The sequence below is a fragment of the Oncorhynchus clarkii genome, chromosome 25, assembly GCF_045791955.1.
Source record: "Oncorhynchus clarkii lewisi isolate Uvic-CL-2024 chromosome 25, UVic_Ocla_1.0, whole genome shotgun sequence".
Taxonomy (NCBI): domain Eukaryota; kingdom Metazoa; phylum Chordata; class Actinopteri; order Salmoniformes; family Salmonidae; genus Oncorhynchus; species Oncorhynchus clarkii.
This window is the reverse complement of record NC_092171.1, coordinates 21,362,742-21,381,163: the sequence shown is the minus strand read 5'-3', so window position 1 is coordinate 21,381,163 and position 18,422 is coordinate 21,362,742. Positions and strand designations below refer to the sequence as shown.

General features: G+C 44.2%; 1 protein-coding gene across 1 annotated transcript in view; it reads left to right on the top strand.

The window, feature by feature from the left end:
- Positions 1–16,819, top strand: part of LOC139383589 (protein unc-79 homolog) — a 76,276-nt gene extending 59,457 nt beyond the window's left edge. Inside the window, exons 30-50 of the mRNA XM_071128159.1 lie at positions 397–546; positions 693–2,171; positions 2,916–3,017; positions 5,748–5,864; positions 5,974–6,076; positions 6,194–6,334; positions 6,465–6,503; positions 6,682–6,794; positions 6,892–6,977; positions 7,765–7,938; positions 8,042–8,110; positions 10,876–10,986; positions 13,745–13,849; positions 13,959–14,036; positions 14,152–14,241; positions 14,480–14,655; positions 14,893–15,076; positions 15,241–15,444; positions 15,844–15,921; positions 16,033–16,074; positions 16,181–16,819. Coding sequence (XP_070984260.1) covers positions 397–546; positions 693–2,171; positions 2,916–3,017; positions 5,748–5,864; positions 5,974–6,076; positions 6,194–6,334; positions 6,465–6,503; positions 6,682–6,794; positions 6,892–6,977; positions 7,765–7,938; positions 8,042–8,110; positions 10,876–10,986; positions 13,745–13,849; positions 13,959–14,036; positions 14,152–14,241; positions 14,480–14,655; positions 14,893–15,076; positions 15,241–15,444; positions 15,844–15,921; positions 16,033–16,074; positions 16,181–16,369 — 3,830 coding nt within the window. The 3' untranslated portion in view covers positions 16,370–16,819. The remainder of the gene's footprint in view (positions 1–396; positions 547–692; positions 2,172–2,915; positions 3,018–5,747; positions 5,865–5,973; positions 6,077–6,193; positions 6,335–6,464; positions 6,504–6,681; positions 6,795–6,891; positions 6,978–7,764; positions 7,939–8,041; positions 8,111–10,875; positions 10,987–13,744; positions 13,850–13,958; positions 14,037–14,151; positions 14,242–14,479; positions 14,656–14,892; positions 15,077–15,240; positions 15,445–15,843; positions 15,922–16,032; positions 16,075–16,180) is intronic.
- The last annotated feature ends 1,603 nt before the right edge of the window (positions 16,820–18,422 follow it).

The window sequence follows — 18,422 nt, the reverse complement described above, 5'->3', positions numbered from 1 at the left end:
GATGACCAGATGCTCTTGGACTATGAGAGAAATTAAGAGAGAGCAGCTGGAGTAGCATTGTACTCTTGGGTGATCCAGGTCTCCGTCAAAGCCCAAAAATACAGGGATCTTAATTTGACTTATATTGTTGCAGCAAAATAATCCTTCAGCAACAGGATTTGAAAATTTAGTCCATAATGTTGCTTGATCGGTGGTTAGGTTATTAGCTGGCCAAAAAATAGTCTGCATGAAAAGGCAATACTGTTAATATAACTTGTGTGTTAATGTGGGTTTTCAGTGAATTTATGTAAATCACAAAGCTCATCCGCATTTCCTGCAGTGCAAGAAAATAGTTAGCAACAAAAGACTGATGAAATTAAGATCCTACATCTGTAATGTGTATGATGTTTTTTTCAGAGGAGGACAGTGTGTTTGATGAGTCTGACGTTCATGACACACCAACTGGAGCAGGCAACAAGGAGTCTCAGACCTTCTTTGCCCGTCTGAAAAGAATCGGTGGCAGCAAGTCTGTCAAGTACCAGCCGGTAGAGCTGAATGCCCAGAAAAGTATGAAAATCGTCTCAAAGGATGACCTATTTTATCCAGCAATTACATTAATTGAACTTAAATGCTTCGCTGACATGAATTGAGCATTCACAGATTTTCCCAATCAGATATGATCTATCTTTTGATCCTCTCTTTGTCTGCGTCAGGTGAAATTGAGCTGTCTGAGTACCGCGAGGCCAGTGCAGTGCAGGACAACATCTTGCACTGTGTGAGGGAGGAGAGCACCAGGAAGAAGCGTCTGCAGGCCATGCACAAGCAGAAGTCCCTGGACATTTCCAACACTGACTCCATCCTCTACAACCTGGACGAGCACCGACGCAAGTCCTGCATAGACCGCTGTGACCTGCAGCATGGTCTCCCCGGGCCCCCCTCCTCCACCACTTCCCACCCCAGGCGGACAGGGGGCCATGGGAAGGGCTCGTCAGACGGCTCCTCAGGCCGAGCAGAGGGCAGTGACCACCAGGACCGTTCAGGAACCCGGGGGGGCCACTCAGACTGCTCCAGGCCTGTCATCCCAGAGGTGCGCCTCAGCTGCATGGAGACGTTTGAGGACAAGGCCGACTTGGACTCCCCTCTTACAGGCGGCTCTTCTGCAGAGAAGGAGGACCAGGACCTCATTGACCTCTCCTCCGACTGCACTTCAATCCCAGAGAAGCACTCCATCCTCTCCATGTCCGACAGCGACTCCCTGGTGTTTGAGCCCCTACCACCACTGAGGATCGTGGAGAGTGACGAGGAGTTTGACCTGAACATGGTGATGGGCCCCAGGCTGAATGGGAGTGCCAGGCCCCCTGCTTCCCCTGCCAGGCCCCCTGCCTCCCCTGCCAGGTCTGCTGCCCCCCCCACCAAGCCCGTTGCCTCCCCTGCCAGGCCCCCTGCCTCCCCGGCCAGTTCTGCTGCCCCCCCTGCCAAGCCCGTTGCCTCCCCTGCCAGGCCCCCTGCCTCCCCGGCCAGGTCTGCTGCCCCCCCTGCCAAGCCCGTTGCCTCCCCTGCCAGGCCCACTGCCTCCCCTGCCAGCAGAAGCACCGTGTGCCTGTCCCCCATGGTGCAGGTGAGCGTGGAGGACTGTTCTAAGGAGAAGAGGACCACAGACTCCCCATCAAAAGAAAGCCCCCAACAGCCTCTACAGAGGAGGCCATGCTATGCAACCCCCACCACCTCCCTGGAGCTGCCTGACCGGTCAGAGCACCCTGGCCTGGAGAGCCCCATGACTCTCAGCTTACAACAGAAGAGGGACCTGCTGAGGAAGACCCCTGCTGTCCCTGACACCTCCCTGGATGACTTTGTGCATCCTGAGGACTTGAAGGCAGGGGTGGGTCTGGGGACCAGTCCCTCTGGCAGGATGATCTTCCTGGACATCCCTGAGGACACAGTTGAACCCCTCACCTCTCTGGAGGGGAACAACAATGACGAAGAGGAATATTATGAAGAAGATGATGAGGACCTTGATGACAGTGACTTTAAACCCGATGATGATGATGAGAACGGTGAGGCAGAGTTTAAGATCCAGATAGTTCCCCGGCAACGCAAGCAGAGGAAGATAGCTGTGAGCGCCATCCAGAGAGAGTACCTAGACATCTCCTTCAACACCCTGGACAAGCTGGGTGAGCAGCCCACTGACACAGGTAAGAGAGACCAGGGTCCGGGGAGACAGGAGCCTAAGTCCAGAGAGAGGGGTCCCTCTGCATGGACTTACAGCTGCTGTATCCTTTTTCTGTGCCCCTGAGATAAGTATGCTGACTTCATGCACAATGTGCCTTTGGATGTATGTGTGTTTCAGTGATGACATCTCTAAGGTTTGAGGGGGATTATGAGATATGATTGATAAAATAAGTGTTCTACTAAAGTGTCTGCTTAGAATTGCAGAACCACATGATCAAAATATAAATTGTCTAGTCGCATATCCATGCTACCTCAAATCTTTAGTCAACTGGTCACCATTGCTGTTTCCTGTCCTGTGGCTTTGTCTCTCCCTTTTCCCATTCCAACCCATGGTAAACTTCTGAAAAGCCTACTGTAAAAGAAAGTCTGAGAAACCGAGTAAATATCAGTACAGCCCCTTCAAATTACTGCAACACACTTTCCATAAATAGCTGTCCATATAAGAACTAGTAATAGCCTAAATGAGAAATATTTTTTTACTAAATAGTACATCAATAAACCACATCTTCATTTTCGATTGCTCTTTCACTAGGACTCAATGTATACTTGCAGTTAATTACTTGTAGCTCAACACTACATTTGTATTGGCGTTGGGTGTCTGCAGCATCCCATGCGCTAACCAGTTGTCTACATGTGAGGTAAGGAGGAGGCTGAGATGCTGAAGCAGCCACTATTCCGCACCATCACTCACCCACATTGCCTTGCAGATCACAAAGTTCTTTCTACCCTGGAAAAGCCACGGGAATCCGCCTCAGCCCCCACCCTTGAAGCTGCTATCCCAGAAACAAGCAACCGCTCTTCAGTATCAAGTAGGATCCAAATACTTCCACATTGTCATGTGTTTAAATCACCCCAAAAAACAGGTGTGGTCATTACACCAGGAACTTTACACTGTTCAGACATTTGGCCTTGACTTTTAAAGGTGTAAAATACTATTTTTTAGTAGTGTTTTTCTCTGCCTTTTGTTTATTAAGACACCAGTGCAGTTTTTTCATGGTTATTTTATTTTTCTGATCAATAGATCAGGATTCTACCAATCTGACTATATATAAATTAATGAATATACGCAACTAAGCCATTAAATCATTTCATTTTTATATTTACCTCTGTGAGTGTCTTCTACCCCCCCATTTTCCTGACAGTTGCTTTAAAGGGCAATTCCACCACTTTTCAACCGCATATTCATCATCTCCAGCACCAAACCAGTGTCTACATTATGTGACCGACCGGTTCGATTTGGTCTTATGTTGCAAAATTTGAAATTGTGTTTTTTTTTACATTAGATAAAATTAGAGACTCAGAGCTAGAAAATGGTATACCATCCACTGCAGTTGAGGAACAATGGGAAAGTAATTCTGCTTTGAAAGTTGATAAACTTGTTACCCCACTTTTGAGAAAATGTTCCTTGAATGTTTTGGTACCTTCTTTGTCTACACCCATTCAGCATCTCACAGCTTTAGCCCCACCCATCTCTTTAATGATTCACATGTGAGGCTATGTGTTAAACAGCCAAAGATTTCAAGACTAAAGGCTAGTTTATACTACGGGTGTGTTAAAAATTGGCAGTCCGTAAATTCAGAGTGTTCCGCTCTCGGAGCATTCAGATTGCAGACAGGACACTCTGGACAAAAAGTAGGGTTGATCCAAGCGTTCTGACCTAACAACAGCAGTCAAGCACCCAAGCTAACTGGCTGACTTTGACTAGCTACTTCCAGACACCAATGAGAGAACAGCTCACTCTGACCATTTTACTCGCCCTTGCAGAGCTAGTTAGGCTGTTTTTATGTTATCCAGAGCGTTGGTGACTGCAACTGTGCTGCTGGCTACAATTTAATTACATTTTTTGCCAACGTTTACTAACATCGGCCATATTCAATGGATGTTGAGCGTTCATAAATGTGTCAGTTATTCTGTGCTTTGGCACACTCAGACGAAAGTACTCTGAAATTGGAATAGGTTGCCAGAGCGAATTTATCAGCTGCCAGCGACAGATGTCGCAGTGACATCATAAACATTTTATTGAAATAGGTATTTGCATAGTGGAGTCTTTTGTTTAGACATGTAGCTAGCTAACTAAACAATGAACCATAATCCCAACTCATAACGTTACTACCCTACAGTACACTTTAACTTGAAATGAAAATGACTTTCTGACAAAATTAGAAACATGTAATATCTGAAACTGTAGCTAGCTGGACTCTCTTACCCGTATATATGGATGGAAGCTTCTCCCTCTCTGTCATGGATGCCATGGTTGCCCTTAGTTTGAAGATGTAATCTAGAGACAGGTGTTTTATACAACAGCCTGTGTGTTCTTTTTTCGACTCCTTCTGCATATTTACAATCAAACGCTCTAATTCCACTGATTTCAAAACTCGGTCCTCCAGAAATTGGAGAGCACTTATGCAGTTCTACTACGTGATATCTTTAAAAAAAAGCTGCGTTAGAAAGGATTACCTACACATACTGACCAGCTCATATTATAGACATGTAGTGTGCTACATGCAGACCAATCCAAACTCATCTCTCAGCATGTCCAGCCCTTCATTATCTCAGCCAATCAGTGTTGAGCTACAAAGTTGCTGACATGTTTTATTTACATTTTTTCACCCCAATTGGTAGTAGTTACAGTCTTGTCTCATCGCTGCAACTCCCGTACGGACTCAGGAGAGGCCAAGGTCGAGAGCCATGCATCCTCCGTAACACAAGTCAACCAAGCCACTCTGCCCATCCAACCCAGAAGCCAGCCGCACCAATGTGTCGGAGGAAACACCGTACACCTGGTGACCGTGTGAGCGCGCACTGCGCCCGGCCCGCGAGTCACTAGTGCGCGATGAGACAAGGATATCCCTGTCGGTCAAACCCTCCCCTAAACAATTGTGTGCCGCCCCATGGGACTCCCCGGTCGCGGCCGGCTGCGACAGAGCCTGGACTCGAACCCAGAATCTCTAGTGGCACAGCTTGCACTGCGATGCAATGCCTTAGACCACTGTGCCACTCGGGAGGCTGCTGACTTTTCCCATGGCTAAACCAACTAGGCTTGTAATTTAACAATTTTATTTGTATTTACAGATGGCATACACGTTTGTTATTAAGGCATATGACAGGTCACATGTTCCAGAAGGCATTTCTGTCCCAAAAAAGTTTATGTTCAAATGGTGCTCCAGTGATGTAGTAACATGCGACACACGCCTAGTTTCCTGAAAAGAGTCACATGTGAAACAGCATATTTCTATGATCAGTGGTTAAAAATATAAGAAGAAAGATCCTAAAAAAATGATTCTCTGTGACATCACAGGGTAGAATTAAAAGTAAAAAACAGGGACTTTCAAAACCTGCAATGAGTTTCTAGCACAAGGTAGAAATGCATCGTTGTCACATATGTTGGCACTGGCATTGTGCTGGAGATAATGAAAATGAGGTTGAAAAGTGATGGAGTTGCAATTTAAGTAAACCAGACATTGAAATTAAAATAGTGGCGATAGAGGGAAAGTACCAGGCAGCTCAGTCCTTTGGGTGTGTGTTTGTCGCACCCCCAGCTCAGTACCGTCAGGCAAAGCGAGGGTCGTTGGGAGCTCTAACCATGAGCCAGCTGATGAAGAGACAGCTGGAGCACCAGTCCAGTGCCCCTCACAACATCAGCACCTGGGAGACAGGTTAGTCACTGCTAACTATCTCTGGTCCACCTCTCCAGAGGGAAAAACATCTAAACCGATTTTCAATGATTGGGTTTGACTGTGCTGATTTTAGTGTTTCTCTCTACAGGCCCCACCAAGACCAGCCTCCTATCTGCCCCCAGTACAGTCAGCATGTTTGTGCCTGCCCCTGAGGAGTTCATTGATGACCAGCCCACCACCATGACTGACAGGTGAGAGAACCTACCGCCAACCACCAACACTGACTGGTGTGCCATTCAGGATCGCAGACACTGTGTACATGAATGGTTATTCAGTGTTATTAATGATAATACTGTGTGGTCACTCAGGTGTCGTGACTGTGGTGCGGTGCTAGAGGAGTATGATGAGGAGACCCTGGGCCTGGCAGTGGTGGTGCTCTCCATGTTCATCCACCTCAGCCCTGACCAGGCCGCTCCACTGCTGCTGGACATCATGCAGTCTGTGGGCAGGTCTGGCAACTACAGCAGCTCCTGTACCAACCCTATTATACTTCGACATACACAAACCTGATTGTTCAGTAACATTTTTGCACACTCTCTGTCATGTCTCCGATGTTAAATTCAGATTTGTGTCTTTCAGGCTGGCGTCTAGTGCTAATTTCTCTGGGCAAGCTGAGAGGTATGACACATCACAAATAGACATACCTAGTATATTATTATATTGTGTGTGCTAAACTCAGGTGTAATGTGGATGCTGATGATTTGTTGACGCTGGCTGTATTCTTGTACACAAATGAGAATATATGCCAACATGAGGTGCAGACGTTCTATGTGTGTTGATGTCTCTGTTGGTGTAGCATGCTGATCCCTGGCAATGCAGCAGGTGTGGCTAAGCAGTTCCTCCGCTGTGTGTTCCATCAGCTGGCCCCCAATGGCATCCTGCCCCAGCTCTTCCAGAGCAACATTAAAGGTCTACTCATACACACCACAACATGTCTGCTGTTAGGAGCAGCTCTCTGAGGGATATGGTTGGATCCTTACCATCATTCTTTTCTGTGCATTTTCAGATGGAGGTTTTCTGAGAACATTGGCCTTTTCCCTGATTGATTTTAATGAACTGAGTTCTGTGGCTGCACTGAACCAGCTACTGGAGGTGGGACGTTTTCCTGCTTAGTGTAATGCTTAAAGCTCAGCACTTGGCTGAAGGTTCTATGCGGTGTGTGTTTGTGTATGGGCTTTTTATTTTTTACTTTTATTTTATATAGTCAATATTTTCTTAACTCTATTTTCTTAAAACTGCATTGTTGGATACGGACTTGTAAGTAAGCATTTCAAGGTCTACACCTGTTGTTTTCGGCAAATGTGACAAATAAAATTTGATTTGATTCAATCGCTAACACAGAAGATCAGCGTTACAACGCGATTGACATTAAAATCATTTTTTTTCGCATTCATAGTAAATGCTGCATATGTCGGCTCTTTCGGAAATTACCTTTAAATTTCAATCGCGCAACAACGCACATCTTCCAGAGTTTGAATTGAATCGAGCCCTCTGTCTTGAGTCTCAAGAAAAATCTTCACTTTCATCATGTATCCAGCAGGAGGAGCTCTTGTATAAATTGACAAGACTAACACTGCTGTTTGGATAGCGTGATACTAAAGCAGATAATGAGTACTGCTGAAGAGCATGCTTCTGCATGGTTATTCCCAATATTTACTCTGCACTATTAACTTGGTTTGTTTTATTTAGCAATCTTACACTGTTAAAATGTTAAAGCAATAGCACTTATGATAGTCTATCTCAGTTCACTCCTTTGGCTCATAACAATCAATAGTCCAAACCACGTTTAGAATATATTTTTAAACAAAAGTGTTACAGCTGGTAAGGGCTCTATGGCAATAAATTGTAACCCTGTTATAATTTATGCCACTGTCCTCAGGGTCTGAACAACAAGAAGAGTCTACCAGCAGGGGGCACCATGCTGCACTGCCTGGAGAACATCGCCACCTTCATGGAGTCCCTGCCCATGGACTCCCCCAGCAATTTGTGGACCACCATCTGCAATCAGTTCCAGACCTTCCTCACTAAACTACCCTCTGTGCTGCCTCTGAAGGTACTGGACCTCGCTCTGCATATAGGCTGCATTGATTGTTTTTTTTAACTGTGATCAATATAGAGCTATAGCCTTATGAAGAATGTGATGACGTCTCTCTCAGTGTCCCCTGGACTCCAGTTTGAGGATCATCATTTGCCTGTTGAAGATCCCCACCACAAGTGCAACCCGGGTGAGTCTGTCTGTGTTTGCTTGATATACATTAGGACTACTAACCAAATGGTGAGGTCAGTCTTCATTTGAGTGTCATAAGTAACCCTATCCCAGGCCCTGAGCAGGTTATGATTGGTTACATTCTGACTCTTTAAATATAATGACTTAGACCTGATAACATTCAGTTATGTCAGATCAGAGGAAGGCACGGAAAATTGCCAAAAGACTCCAGGTGCTCAAGCCATAGACTGACTGTTCACTCTGCTACCGTCCGGCAAACGTTACCTGAGCATTAGCTCTCGGACCAACAGGCTCCGAAACACCTTCTACCACCAAACCATAAGAGTGCGAAATAGTTAACTAATGGCTACCCAGACTATCTTGAACTGACTCAATGAACACTCACAATACTATATATACACACCATACACACACACTAGACTGACACACTAAACCCACACACATTCACAACATTACGCACACACACACACACGCACACGCACACACACACTACCTCATATCCTTCCACATTGATCTGGTATTGGTACTGCCTGTATATACTGTAGCTCCATTCATGTACACATAGTATCTACCTCATATCCTTCCACATTGATCTGGTATTGGTACTGCCTGTATATACTGTAGCTCCATTCATGTACACATAGTATCTACCTCATATCCTTCCACATTGATCTGGTATTGGTACTGCCTGTATATACTGTAGCTCCATTCATGTACACATAGTATCTACCTCATATCCTTCCACATTGATCTGGTATTGGTACTGCCTGTATATACTGTAGCTCCATTCATGTACACATAGTATCTACCTCATATCCTTCCACATTGATCTGGTATTGGTACTGCCTGTATATACTGTAGCTCCATTCATGTACACATAGTATCTACCTCATATCCTTCCACATTGATCTGGTATTGGTACTGCCTGTATATACTGTAGCTCCATTCATGTACACATAGTATCTACCTCATATCCTTCCACATTGATCTGGTATTGGTACTGCCTGTATATACTGTAGCTCCATTCATGTACACATAGTATCTACCTCATATCCTTCCACATTGATCTGGTATTGGTACTGCCTGTATATACTGTAGCTCCATTCATGTACACATAGTATCTACCTCATATCCTTCCACATTGATCTGGTATTGGTACTGCCTGTATATACTGTAGCTCCATTCATGTACACATAGTATCTACCTCATATCCTTCCACATTGATCTGGTATTGGTACTGCCTGTATATACTGTAGCTCCATTCATGTACACATAGTATCTACCTCATATCCTTCCACATTGATCTGGTATTGGTACTGCCTGTATATACTGTAGCTCCATTCATGTACACATAGTATCTACCTCATATCCTTCCACATTGATCTGGTATTGGTACTGCCTGTATATACTGTAGCTCCATTCATGTACACATAGTATCTACCTCATATCCTTCCACATTGATCTGGTATTGGTACTGCCTGTATATACTGTAGCTCCATTCATGTACACATAGTATCTACCTCATATCCTTCCACATTGATCTGGTATTGGTACTGCCTGTATATACTGTAGCTCCATTCATGTACACATAGTATCTACCTCATATCCTTCCACATTGATCTGGTATTGGTACTGCCTGTATATACTGTAGCTCCATTCATGTACACATAGTATCTACCTCATATCCTTCCACATTGATCTGGTATTGGTACTGCCTGTATATACTGTAGCTCCATTCATGTACACATAGTATCTACCTCATATCCTTCCACATTGATCTGGTATTGGTACTGCCTGTATATACTGTAGCTCCATTCATGTACACATAGTATCTACCTCATATCCTTCCACATTGATCTGGTATTGGTACTGCCTGTATATACTGTAGCTCCATTCATGTACACATAGTATCTACCTCATATCCTTCCACATTGATCTGGTATTGGTACTGCCTGTATATACTGTAGCTCCATTCATGTACACATAGTATCTACCTCATATCCTTCCACATTGATCTGGTATTGGTACTGCCTGTATATACTGTAGCTCCATTCATGTACACATAGTATCTACCTCATATCCTTCCACATTGATCTGGTATTGGTACTGCCTGTATATACTGTAGCTCCATTCATGTACACATAGTATCTACCTCATATCCTTCCCCATTGATCTGGTATTGGTACTGCCTGTATATACTGTAGCTCCATTCATGTACACATAGTATCTACCTCATATCCTTCCACATTGATCTGGTATTGGTACTGCCTGTATATACTGTAGCTCCATTCATGTACACATAGTATCTACCTCATATCCTTCCACATTGATCTGGTATTGGTACTGCCTGTATATACTGTAGCTCCATTCATGTACACATAGTATCTACCTCATATCCTTCCACATTGATCTGGTATTGGTACTGCCTGTATATACTGTAGCTCCATTGAGCATTTTATTATTCGTGTTACTATTTTTCTTTTTATTATGATCATTTTTTAACTCTGTATCATTGGGAAGGGCTCGTCAGCAACAATCGCATGGTTAAGTCTACAACAAATAACCTTTTGATTTGATTTGAGGTCTTGTTCAGTGGTCAGTGAACAGCTCACTCACATTGACTGTCATTTGCATGACTGAACCCAGAAGTCTTAATCATTTAGAATAAGCAGAAAAAAGAACAAAACCACTGGTGTGGTAAGATCCCCTCACCCACCCACCAGGCATTGACCCTTAACTCCCTCTCTTCCTCTTCTTCCTCAGAGCTTACTGGAGCCCTTCTCTAAACTGCTGAGCTTTGTCATCCAGTATGGAGTGTTCAGCCTCTCTTACCTGGTGGAGCTGTGTGGCCTCTGCTACAAAGCCTTCAATAAGGTAAGATATGTACAGGTTGGCTTACATTTGATATTAGTATATTTGTTTATTATGTACAAATGTAGGATCTCAATTTGATCACATTTGTTGCTTTATTTTACCTTTTTCCATTTTAACTGAGAGCTGCACTATCTTCCTCTATGGGCCCCTCGACCTCTCCTTTGTCCTTGCTCTCTTACTTGGTCTATTTTTACAATAAGCAACTCAGAAGTGACCTCTTTTATGCATGAATAAGGACTGATTGCTGATTGAACAATTGTGTTTTGGACACGTGCAGAAGAGGTTCACATTCATGGGAGTAATTTGTATCAGCTCTGACCAAATGTTCAAATTTTGTCTGACATGATTTACTCAACTAACTTGCGCATTTTGTAGAAAGTTGTGTTTACTGTTTTGTAAAAATGTGCTTAGCATTTGCATTGTGTTTGAAAGCAATGAGAAATGACTGTTTTGCAAAAAATACAACTGTTGTGCTCATTAGGTTATTATGGAAAGCAAGTGGACCCCAGTTTCATTAAAAGTGTCTTAGCAATCCAGAAAAACTGTACAATTATTTGTCGCAGCGATTTTCCTTAATGAAAAATGTATAAATCCCTACAAAAAATGTACATTATAATCCACATAATAATTCACATTTCCTGTTGCTGCAGGATTATTTTCCTGCTGTAGCAAACTGGCTTAAATTAAGATCCTTCATCTGTAGCAATGCATTTATCTCACGTGAAAGGCCCAATTAGAAAAGCGATACAGAAATATAACTTTCCCACATTGTTAAATATAAAACCATGTCTGCAGACCTTTGTATACAGTAGTTCTTGGTTGTAATACTTATCCCCAGCCTCTCCCGCTAGACAGCAAGGTGGCTGTGTGTCACAGATGATTAAGTAGGCAATCAGCCAGTATTGATTTACATGATTAATTTGGGCTCTGGGCTGAGGATGTATGGTGTGTATCTGAGGGAAAGCCTCCCTCTGTTAGAGCTGGGGCATTGGCTGTCTCCTGCTGCAGGAATGATGGATCCTCCCCCTGCTACTGCTGTCACAGCGCCATGCTTTATGTCTCCAGCTCTATTGATTTCCTCTAGCCTTTTAAATCCCTGCTATATAACATCCGTTTCTCAATATGCAAGTCAACATGACTGATAATGTCTATTTAACTGTTTCCTGTGCAGTTAGTCTTATGAGGTGAGCTTTCTCAAATACAAGTTTAAGGAGGATTTTTCATTGGGTTATTGTAGACGTATGGGTGTTTGGGAAGTTATGTTTATCACTAACGCACTATACATTGAACATTTTAACAAATGTGACCCCAAATCAACTGCACTGTATGTATTGGGGGTTCATGCTAATGAGAAGGCAATAATTTATTTTGTAATATACAAAAGTATGTGGAAACCCCATGCAATCTCCATAGACAAACAATGGCAATAGAATGGCCTTACTGAAGAGCTCAGTGACTTTCAACATGGCACCATCACAGGATGCCACCTTTCCAGCAAGTCAGTTCATCAGTGCTGTTATTGTGAAGTGGAAACGTCTAGGTGCAAGCTCAAGCTCTCAGAACGGGACCGCCGAGTGCTGATGCGTATACCGTGTAAAGATCTTCTGTCCTAGGTTGCAACACTCACTACCGAGTTCCAAACTGTCTCTGGAAGCAACATCAACACAACAACTGTTCATCGGGAGCTTCATGAAATGGGTTTCTTGTTTCAGCATGACAATGTGCACAAAGCGAGGTCCATACAGAAATGGTTTGTCTAGATCAGTGTAGAATAACTTTACTGGCCTGTACAGAGCCCTGACCTTAACCCCATCTAACACCTTTGGGATTAATTGGAGAGCCAACTGCAAGCCAGATCTAATTGCCCAACATTTTTTTTTTTACCTTTATTTAACTAGGCAAGTCATTAAGAACAACTTCTTATTTTCAATGATGGTCTAGGAACAGTGGGTTTACTTTACTGCCTTGTTCAGGGGCAGAACAACAGATTTTTACCTTGTCAGCTCACGGATTCGATCTTGCAACCTTCCGGTTACTAGTCCATTGCTCTAACCACTAGGCTACCTGCCGTGCCTGACTTCCCTAATGCTCTTGTGGCTGAATGGAAGCAAGTCCCCGCAGCAATGTTCCAACATCTAGTGGAATGCCTTCCCAGAATGCCCATGATTTTGGAGTGAGATGTTCAACAAGCATTTGTCCACATACTTTTGTAGTGTAGTGTATGAACCAATATGTACCACTACCAACGTGTATAATAAGGTGATAATAAGGTAATTATTGTTTGCTATGCCATAAGTATACTAGAGAGAGAGAGAGAGGATGACAGTCTAGTTGGTAAACAGGCAGCAGGCAGAGCTTTGTATTGAGTGGATGATTTAACAGAGAGCAGTGGCTTATCAGGCTGACAGGCTCATCTGAACTGGATCTCTGGGAGAGAGGAGATCTAGACTGGGTGCCGTGCTAATCAGCTCCTCTGTCTCTCTGTCTTTATCCAGAACACATACAGCCTTTATACTCCAGTACACACAGGCAACACTGTATGAGCACTGGAGAGGCAGAGAGATATAGTGCACAACCCTGTAATATTAAATAAGACAACCACTCGGCAAACCTTCTTCCCCCAGTATGCCTAAGAGTTTATCTCACATGGTTCCCCTAAAATTAATTACAACATTTGTACACAGTGGTTTTCTATATTCTCTCTCCACTATCCTTATTTCCTCTATCCTGAGCTAGTTGGTGTGTTTTGTTTGCCCAGGAGAGAGATAAGTTCTATATGTCCCGTATTGTGGTGATGGAGCTTCTACAGGCTCTGAAGTTCAAGTCTCCTCTACCCGATACTAACCTGCTACTGCTGGTCCAGGTAAACAGTTGTACAATCAGAACTACTTGTGGAAAAGACTTTAACTCCAAAGTACCTAAGATGACTTTGCATATTTATTTATGTTAACTGCATCCGTGTATGTTGTCAGTTTGTTTGTTCAGATATTGGTACGAGGCTAGCAGAGTCTACTGTTCTCTCAAAGCACATGATCTCATCTCTTCCAGGGGTAAGACAGTACATTACATTGGTTCTATGGGTCCCTTTATGATGACCTAATGAAACCAAATGAGATACAGATATGGTCCTTTTGATTGTTGCGCTATTCTCTCTGTCTTTTTCAGTGCACGACAGCAGCAATGGAATGCATGAGGCAATACATCAGTGAACTTCTAGACTTCATAGCGGATATGCACACGCTGACCAAACTAAAAGTGAGTTTCCTCCTCATTCACCTGTCTTACATAAGTCTCACCTCTAGTCATCTCGTCATGTGGGTGGGTGCTTATATTTGTCCTATTTCATACATGTACAAGTGTGTATTATACGCAGGTGTGAATTGGAAAAATGTTTGCGTATCCCAACTCTCCCTGAGACACCACACCTTGAGAGTGGTGTCACTGCCAGGCCCTTGTCATGTGACCTATCCTGTGATCATGTGACACTCTCCAGAGCCATATGAAGGCGTGTTGTCAGCCACTGCACGAGGACACGTTCGGAGGGAACCTGAAAGTGGGCCTGGCACAGGTAGCTGCCATGGAGATCAGCAAAGGCAATCACCGTGACAACAAGGCAGTGATCCGTTATCTGCCCTGGCTCTACCATCCCCCGTCCGCCATGCAGCAGGGGTGAGAGGCACAGACAGTCACAGCACAGATGTCACTTTCAGTGATCTCACTATTAATAACCATGAAGATAGAACTATATGTCACAAATGGTATAGCAGACTTGACCAGTTAGATTTCTGTAGTTTTTAGTGGAATGCTGTCAGTAGAAGTGCTTCTATACGTCATTACAATACATTGGGAGACTAATAAGACTGTAATGTATACTCAAAAAGTGTTTAACCTCTGTCCTCTCCCTAGACCTAAGGAGTTCATTGAGTGTGTGTCCCACATCCGCCAGCTGTCCTGGCTGCTCCTGGGCTCCCTGACCCACTATGCCCTGCACCAGGGCTCCACCTCCTGTATGCCCATCCCCCTGGATGCCGGCTCACACATCGCTGACCACCTCATCGTCATCCTCATCGGCTTCCCTGAACAATCCAAGGTCTGGACAATGTCTAAATGTTCTATGCATAAATGTTGAAGTAAATGCTACGTAAACGTATGAAGATTTGTATTTGTCCTCCCTCAACTGAAGTCAACTGAAGTCTAGGTCTAGGAGACCAAAGTGTCACTGACCTCTCTCTTCTTTCCATCCTCTGTCTGCAGACGTCAGTGCTGCACATGTGCTCCCTGTTCCATGCCTTCATGTTTGCCCAGCTGTGGACCATTTACTGTGAGCAGTCGGCGGCCACTCCGGCCCTGCAGAACCAGAATCAGACAGAGTTCTCCTCCAACGCCATTCTGACCGGCCTGGAGTTCTGGAGCCGCGTCACACCCAGCATCTTGCAGCTCATGGCCCACAACAAAGTGGTGAGGAAGATCCACACGCTTATCTCTCTGTCAGCTGCAAGAGGGGGTGGGCTGGAAATAGGATGTGCATGGAGATATGTGCATTTGAATATGAAATGTAAAGCCAGGCTATTGTCACCTCGGCAAACTACTACCCAGATTTTGGTAGTTGTCAATGTGGCAGAGGAGTTGGCTAAAGCACAAACAGATCCTTGTTGTGTCTGACAGGACATTGCTGTTATGTAAGCCCAATCGGAAATAACCTTTAAAGCATTGTCCAAATACACAGTCAGATTGAATCCCGGCCTAAGAATCTGCTTTGCCATGATATATTTTGATTCATATTTGGAAGCGGGGTGATCATAAATCATGTTCTGATCCCTTGCAGTAAAACAAATGTGTTATTTCTAACTTTCCAAGATGGTGGAGATGGTGTGTCTACATGTCATTAGCCTGATGGAGGCTCTACAAGAATGCAACTCAACTATCTTTGTGAAGGTAAGAGGGGCATTTACCCATAATTTCCCCTAACATTTGATTTTACACTTTATTTTGCCTCTTCATGTTGCTTTCTATTTCAACTCAAAATTCCCCTCTTCTCTCCATCAGTTAATACCTATGTGGTTGCCCATGATTCAATCTAACCTAAAGGTAAGAGTTAAACTGCAATTCAAATAGGATTTGTATTGTGTTTATATATGGATATAGATGCTCACATTTTCTTCAGAACAAAAAACTCTCACCCTGTCCCATGCAGCACCTGTCTGCAGGTCTACAGCTGCGGCTGCAGGCCATCCAGAACAGAGTGAACCACCAGTGTGTGCAGGGCCAGGCGGCCGGGGCCCTGCCCTTCGCCCTGCGCAAGTGGCTGCAGTGCACACAGTTCAAGATGGCTCAGGTGGAAATCCAGTCATCCGAGGCTGCCTCACAGTTCTACCCCATGTGACCTGCCCACCTCTCACTATGGGAGATCCTCCAAGACCCAGTCCTCCTGAGGACCAGCATGCATCTGTCTGCTGCCTGCCTGACCATAAATATCAGGAAGTCGACTCCTGCATAAACTGACTCTCGCCGTCTTAAGACACTGCTTCTGATGTAATCATCTTCAGCACCTTCTAAACTTTGTATATCTATACTATTCTTTGGTGCAATGAAAGGATAGGTGAGTACAGGTTGGGCAGGTGTGCAGATGTAGGGGGATCACAGTTCTGTAGATAGGAGGTTAGATGTCCAACATGCTGTGTGCTGCATCAGAGGTCAGAACAGACGGAGAGAATATATAGCAGCAGATGATAGTCTGGATGAAGAATGCTGAAGCTCAGACTTGTTCACTTGGTGATGCTCATGGTCTATATCGATATGGTCAGTTGCTTGGTTGCAAGCCTGATAAAAATAATAAAATCAAGACACATTTTCTAAATACTGTTGTCACTGTCATTTCTACAGAGGACAGTTAAAGTGCACAAAGTGTGATATGATTGCACATCTGCACAGTAACTACTACAGTTTATCTTCCCTAAGGTTTATGGGAAAACTAAATGACTGCAAGAGGATCTGTTAAACCCAAAGACTGTATAGGAACCACCCATATCCTAGCTCAGAAGAAACCATTAGCAATCATACTATATATCTTATCAGTAAATCCAATTAGACTTTAGGGCTCCTGTCTCACCTCTTCCTCTGCTCAGTTCCAACAGGTTGCCTCTCGCCATCAGAGCCCAGATCGATCAGACACAATGTGGGTTGCAGTAGCAACAGAAGCAGCAGCGTTGTAACTCGATCAGGATGAAACCAAACAGGGGAGGTAAACAAGACAGGCTAGTCCATGTTGACCGCCCCCTGTAGAACCTAGCCATCATTTTCCACTGACATGGACCAAATACAGTTACCTCTGGTCTAATGTGGTTTGTCATGATAAAGCATTGTTGTGGAATCTAATGACATTATGGAAAGGGCACTTGTCAGGGAATGCCATGCCACCTGAGAGCTGGGCAATACCGTATGTTTAAATCAAAGCTTGATCTCACTCACTTTTTTTCTCTACATTGTTTCCCCTTTATTTTCAAGTTGAATTAAAAAGCTATTTAATGCCATGGTTGTCGGACACAAAATGAAAACAAGCAGGGCAGAATTAGATGAGTCCTGTAGAATGTATCATATTTCATAACTTCTCTACGCCTGCACTTTGTAAAGGGATCCTCTATGAGAGGCGTGTGTCAAATGAGTCACCAGCTTTGAGTGCTGTCTGATGATATCACACACACACACACACACACACACACACACACACACACACACACACACACACACACACACACACACACACACACACACACACACACACACACACACACACACACACACACACACACACACACAGGTGACTCCATCAATCTCTGTGCTTGGCTCATCAAATAGCCTCTCTGCAACAGTGTTCCTATGTGTGTGTGTGTGTGTGTGTGTGTGTGTGTGTGTGTGTGTGTGTGTGTGTTTAATCAAGTGAAATCACCTTGCACCGGGGCTGCATCTGCCAGCCGTTGCCACTGTCATGATCGTTTGAACTTGCAGCTCTTTTTTAAAGAATCTCTTATTAGCAGCTGCTTATCTAATCAATGTCCCAAAGGTACCCAGCACTCTCCCTGCCCCGGCCTGCCTGCTGGCCTCCCTCATCCTGGAGGACCATATGGGAGCACTGACCTGATGAGCAGGCAGTTGGAGATCTAGTGGGTAATTAATGCTGACCAAGGGCTCTCAGGCAGAGAGTGTCCCCAGAGCAAGCAGCCCTAGATTGCGAAGGTCAGCTTTGAGACACACACAGCAGCATGGACATGCATGGATTTTCTCTGATATAAAGGGTAGCCTGTACTGCTCAACAGCAAACAGTTCAGCCTTGAGCTAACAGCCACAAATAAGAGACACACAGAAACACTCATTGGATGTCTAATAACAATTAAAAATTGGGGGGTTTGAGTCCTGAATGCTGATTGGCTAACAGTCAT